At 36.6% G+C, this 6,748-nt stretch overlaps 1 protein-coding gene across 1 annotated transcript; it reads left to right on the forward strand.

The window, feature by feature from the left end:
- Positions 1–1,964: 1,964 nt before the first annotated feature.
- On the forward strand, positions 1,965–6,535 carry LOC118800589 (heat shock 70 kDa protein 12B-like). Its single transcript, XM_036560860.1, has 4 exons — positions 1,965–2,048; positions 4,517–4,741; positions 4,888–5,062; positions 5,601–6,535. The coding sequence occupies exons 1-4, from the start codon at positions 1,965–1,967 to the stop codon at positions 6,203–6,205; spliced, it is 1,089 nt and encodes a 362-aa protein (XP_036416753.1). The 3' UTR covers positions 6,206–6,535.
- The last annotated feature ends 213 nt before the right edge of the window (positions 6,536–6,748 follow it).

Raw genomic sequence — 6,748 nt, forward strand, 5'->3', positions numbered from 1 at the left:
CAGAAAAAATAAATCTTCCAAGATCGTCACCACTGCATTTATCTTTTTTAATGCCTGACCTTAATGGTACTCAAAATGTATTTTAAAGAACGAGGTAAGGCCGTTACCCGTTTCCTAAGGATTAAACCTATTAAGCTACAAGCACCACATTCTAAAATTGGACTGCGATTATCTAATTTTGGGCTTATTTGAGGCCAGTTGGTTTCTAGTAGGGCAGTATGAGATGAAGCACGTCTCTTTAAGGTTATACCTTTTCTTAAATCAAAGGCTGCATTAGTCAAACTAACTAAAAACTCACACTTAATACATTCTATGTCTGGAAGCAAATTCATCTGCTTATTGACCACAAACCATTTCTTTTCAAGTCAGCTCCTCTTTCATGCAGCCCTGTTGTGCCTGATGGTACTAAAGATAGTATGTTAAGTTTTTGGGGGAGAAAGGAATAAAAACTATCAACTGTTCATTCACTAGCATTAAGCCAATCTTAGAAACCTTCCATATATCTAACCAAAACCTGATCAAATATTTACAGCTTCGAGATTGGGTGAAAACTTTTTTCCCAGATGTTCCCAAAAATTCCCCTTTGATTCTATCCTCCAGAAGTGTTATGATACAATTATGGTAAATTCCCAATATTTGAGACAACAGAACTCACACAAAAATGGGAGAAGGTCTGGGAAAGAATGCAGACAGAATTGGTTTCTACAAAACAGACAAATCTCATTTGATATTTTACATACAACATGACAAAGATCACATACATTCAATAATAATACTTCAATAAAAAATACCTCTTCTGAATGTCACAGATGTAGAATTAATAATGGTGATTTGAGTGTGAACGCAGCCAAGACTCAAACAGATGCAAATCTGATCACTCAGACCACTTCAGAAGGTGGACGCATTTGAGCAGCGTAAACACATCCGTCTCTTCAAGACACATTCAACAACCAAAACCCCTCCCAGTACAACCAAAAACCATTCCCACTACAACATAAACTCACCCCAGTACAACCAGAACTCCTCCCAAGACAACCGAAACCCCTCCCTGTACAACCGAAACTAAAACCCCTCCCAGTACAACCAAAACCCCTCCCAGAACAACCGAAACCCCTCCCAGCACAACTGAAACTAAAACCCCTCCCAGTACAACTGAAACCCCTCCCTGTACAACCGAAACTAAAACCCCTCCCAGTACAACCAAAACCCCTCCCAGAACAACCGAAACCCCTCCCAGCACAACTGAAACTAAAACCCCTCCCAGTACAACCAAAACACCTCTCAGTAGAACATAAACTCCTCCCAGTACAATCAGAGCTCCTTCCATTACAACCGAAACCCCTCCCTGAACAACCGAAACTAAAACTACTCCCAGTACAACCAAAACCCCTCCCAGTACAACCGAAACCAAAACTCCTCCCAGTACAACTGAAACCCTTCCCAGAACAACCAACACATTGTTTATATTCATATTGAGTGCTTCAAATGGTTCAGGTTGTAAATGATGTTTTTTGGATGCTTGGTTGTGTTTTTACTGAAATCATGTGCCTTTTTACATTGTTATATTGTAATATATTGTGAGATATTGTAGTTTTGAGACTTTAAGGTACTTTCGAGCAGTGTTACAGGAATGTGTAGTGAAGGAATGAAGAAGCCTTTTTTCCTTTTATATCCAGAACCCTGTTTGTATTGACTGGACTGACAAACTGAAAATAACTCGAGCTCGTTTTCTCTCTGGTTCGACTCTCATCAGGTGTGTTTCTGTTCTATTTGCAGAATCACTGGTTTCTATTGGAATCCAGGTTGGCACGTCATTCATTGGATATAGCTTTTTGTTTAATGCATCAAAACAGATCCGTCACCCTAAATGGGGTGAAGAGTATGGGCTGAACACCCCAAGCACACCAACGTGCATTCTGTTTGGTGAAGATGGAGAGTTTTTAAAGTTTGGTCATGATGCGGTAATGACATACACCAGGCTGACACGGAGAGACGAGGCACAGAAACTCTACTACTTTGAAAACTTCACACTGGAGCTCAAAGACAAGGTAAGATTTATTATTATACTCATTTTTATACACTCACTGGACGCTTTATTAAGTACAACTACATGAATTGTGTACATTGTGAATTACAGATAGTAGTCCATCAGTCTCTGCAGATTTTGTTAGCCCCACTTTACCCCCAACAGACCCCCAGTGGACAACCACTGAGCAGGTATTATTTCAGTAGAGGATGGTTCTCAGCCCTGCAGTGACACGAATGTACTGTATATGGACCATTCTAAGGAATGTTTTTAAAGATCTTTTAGATGTCTTTTAAAGTGAAGTTCAAAGGTTTAGATTTATCATGATTTTAATTTTTATATATAAAAAAAATGTTGTCCAATGTTCCTTTGACTACTGAAAGTTTTTAGCCACAAGCAGGAACTGAGACTGCATGGCCACATGGTAAAGATGCCTAACTCTCACTACCGAAACACATATTTTCTGCAATTAAGTAAACTTTTTAGTGTTTTTGATTAAAAAATCTGATGATTTTCTGTGTGAACAGCTGCTCAAAGCTGTGCTTGCTGGTCATGTACTGGCTGTGTTTTTGAGTTCTGCTCAAAATTAGCTAAGATTTTCACTAACGAAACACACACTACTAAATATTTGGTAAAGTTTGGGTATAAAGTTATACATTTTAACATTGTGATTGTTTTGGTAGTGAGAAAATGGAATTTTTATTCATTACTAAAAAAATAAACGTTAGGTTTTTATGCGTCATCAAATTAAAAAAACATGGCAATGTGGGGTAGATGAGATGACTGATATTGTGGTTCTTGTGATGGTGAGGAGTTCTGTGGCATGTGTGAATAGGAATGTGTGAAAAACAAATTTAAGGTACAAGGAATAATTGATAATGAGATGGAAAAGGAACTGGCAGAACAGACAGAACCAAGAAGACGTCCACCTTGTGGACACCTTCTATCCTGCCAGGTAAACATTAGTCCAGCCACCACAATTCACACCTCTGGGTCACTCAATACCACACCTGTAACAACTAATTAGTACTAAATTTACTATGACAGCCTTGAGACTAACAGAGTCTGAGCAAAAGTAAATTAAACTCTTTAAACTTTAAAAAGAGGAGACTCTGCTTTAAAAAGATGAGAATAAATCCAAATCAAAGCACAGTATATGTTACAGGTTTTATTATATTGTTTGTGTATTTTATTGTAATACGATATTCTTCTATTAAAAATATCATATATTTTAAGATCATGATATCAGATAAAACAATTGACCACATCAGATCCCTATAGTGATTTCAGATTTACATAACTTACTTTGCTCCACTAAAAAAATGTTCAGATTAAACTGTAAGTTGTATGAATGTGAAACTTAATAGTTAGCACTCCCTCTTGGGGTTAAGGCACATGAGATGAATCCCATCGACCTGAATGTTTGGTATTTTGGCTCATGACTCCTACAGTGTGAGGAATACAGACATAATCTCATAATCTCATACACCATTTCACTGGAATCAGCTGGAATCAGGAATTGGAATTTAGTGAGCCTAATAATGTTTGAATTACAAGAGTTCTCATAAAGGAGTAAATACAATGCATTTTATCAATTGATTGAAGCATTTTTCAGATCAGTCCAACTATTTTTTATCCAAGAATTTCTTGGATCAAAATATTTTAGGGTTCTGTAGATAATTAAGATTAAAAAAGAAATAAATAAAAAAATAAAAATTATATATATATATATATATATATATATATACATATATATATATATATATATATATATATATATATATTGCCCACCATAGTCTCCACATGTTAATCATTGTGGCCTTCGCAACTTAAATTACTAAAACTCAAAAATGGCTTGTCTCATCGTCTCAAATTTAAAGCACTCATATGGATTCAGATTCAGAAATGAGGCTTGCAAATGTAACCCTGATTGACATTTAAGGAATTATACAATGCACAAAAAGACAGTACAAATAATAAAAAAAAGACTTTTTCCACAATATTTAGCTAACATTACCAAAGTCAAAAACACCTTTGTTGGAGGCACCTGATCAACAATCATAACAAATGGAGGCCTTCTAATAAACTCTGACTTCGTCTCATTTATCTTCTGTTTGTGAAACTGCATCATTCTGCCACATCAAGCCTCATCAAGCTATTTTTGTGTGGATGTCATGTGTTTTTGCTCCTAAATCATGTGCATTGCCTTGTTCTGAACTCAATTAACTGCAGCCAACCTCCAAATAAAAGTGTTTTGTGATTAATTCATTAATTAGTCAGTGCACTACAAGTGAGTTTACATACTACATTAGTTTTGAAGAGTTTCAGAAAAACACCCATTAATTGCCAAACCTGGTTACAGAGCTTTTGAGAAGTCAGTGTTACTCAGTGACATTAGGGATTAATGAGCATATATATTGTGTATTTGCATATATGTTTTTTGTTTATATACATGTATGTGTATTGAGTATTTGTATGTGTCTTGTGTAGGTATTACACAGAGATATGATGATAACTGCCAAAAATGGTAAAAAAATGAGAGCTCTCAAAGTTTTCTCTGAGAGTCTAAAGTTCATGAAAGATCACGCTTTGGACGTGATTGATCGACACACATCTGGAGTGAAGTACTCTGCCTCTGATGCTACATGGGTTTTGACAGTTCCAGTCATTTGGAGTTCAGCAGCTAAACAGTTCATGAGAGAAACAGCTACAGAGGTAAGTGAGATCATATATCAGAGACATGTATTATTTTTATTTTTATAAAACATATCTTTATGTGTTTAGGCTGGTCTGGAGAATCTGATCCTGAAAGACTGATTGTAATTCTGGATTTATATTAAAACATATCTTTATGTGTTCAGGCTGGTCTGGTGACAGAATCTGATCCTGAAAGACTGATTGTAGCTCTGGAATCAGAAGCTGCAGGTGTTTGGTGTAAACAGCTCCCAAAGGAAGGTTTTATGGAAGGAGATCTTACAGAAGCAGAGACCGTAGAGCAGATCTCAGAAACACAGTACATGGTGGTGGACTGTGGAGGTATGTAGATATTGAACTGTAATGTTATAATCGAATGGACTGGACTAGATCAAAGTTGGGATAAATCAACTATGAAAAGTATGCAATTTAAAATACAGTTTAAAGTTCTGAAAATGATGAACAAATTAATACAGAATGTGGATTTGATACTTTTGGAAACAGCTGATTGTAGAGAAGACTATGTGAGTTGTGGTTCCTTTATGAAGGACAGTATGAGAAGAGAAATTGTAAGCAGTTATGGGTCACTTAAACTGGATGGTACCATATTTGTTAGGGGGAGTTTCTGAATAGCGGCAAAACGTTTTAAGATTTACATTTGGGTTGAACAAATTTACAAACGCAGTGCCCAACATTAGTATATACTTTAACAGTATGTTTATGCTTCCAGCAGAAATAAATCTAAACTGTTGCTCATATTTTATTCAGGATTTTTAAGTCTCTTTCTGTCAGAGTAAAATATTGCATGTTGTATTTTGCCCAAAATTAGTGTTACTACTTTGGAATGATTATTCTGCCGATTTGTGCTTTCTCTTATCAGATGAAAGCATCGACATCACAGTCCATAAAATGGTGGATGGAGGTCGTCTAAAGGAGCTGCACAGGGTATCAGGAAATGACATGGGTGGACAGAGAGTGGACAAGAACTTCATATCATTCCTCAGAGAGATATTCTCTGACAAAGTGTTTGATGAGTTTGAGAAAAGTTCTCCCAGTGAGCTGAAGAGGTTGATGTATGATTTTTCTATCTGTAAGCGTTATGACGGAGAGGTGATGGTGCAGTGTCCTTATAATCTACAACAGCTAGCCGGGAAAGTAAAAGACATAGAAGATTATTTTGAGGGAAACAGCGATGCTGAATGGGAAAGTGGCCAAATACTGCTGTCAGGGGCAAAGCTGAGAGCTCTACATGATGACAGTCTCAGAGGCATAGAAAGCCTGATAGAAGAAATACTGGAAAAATGCAACCTGAACATCAGATATATCGTCTTAGCTGGAGGCTTCGCCTTGAATCCTTATGTGAACAGCTTTGTTAAAGAGAAGTTTGGGTCAAAGTACAAGGTGCTCCGCCCTGTGGATGCCGCGTTGGCTGTTGTGAATGGAGCTGCTCTGCTTGGATCCATGCCGAACGTGGTTGAATCATGAATCTGAGTACTGTGATGTTTGCTTTCACTGCCTGGGAATATATTTGATGAAGGTAAAGGGTTCACCTTTACTGCCGCTGATTTAGCACTGTTAGTGTGAAATCTGATCAAATAACTGGATTCAGTTGTGGTCATTTTAAACATATTTATAATCTTTGGGGTTTGTCACTTGTAATGCAACTTATTGAGAGTATATTAATAAGTATGTTTGTTTGTTCTGTATTTACCTCTTCTTTATAAATTCTTGTGTAAAAATGAAAGAGTACCTGGGATCAAGTGAATTGCAAAATAAACCTAATTTATTACAAACAATGTGTGCAAGAGATCCTGTATTTTTGAGAATGCTTCAAAGATAAATATGTAGATGTTGTTTTGTGTTGAATTATACAGGTATTTTATCATTGTCCTGTTTGATTTGAGTATCTCAATGCAGCTCTATAGGGGCAGATCAATCTGCAGGATATGATGGAAAGTATTAATGTAACCCACATGACACGATGTCAGTATCATCCAGTGGTGGACGAAGTACACAAATCATGTACTT

Source organism: Colossoma macropomum, unplaced genomic scaffold, assembly GCF_904425465.1.
Source record: "Colossoma macropomum unplaced genomic scaffold, Colossoma_macropomum, whole genome shotgun sequence".
Lineage (NCBI taxonomy): Eukaryota > Metazoa > Chordata > Actinopteri > Characiformes > Serrasalmidae > Colossoma > Colossoma macropomum.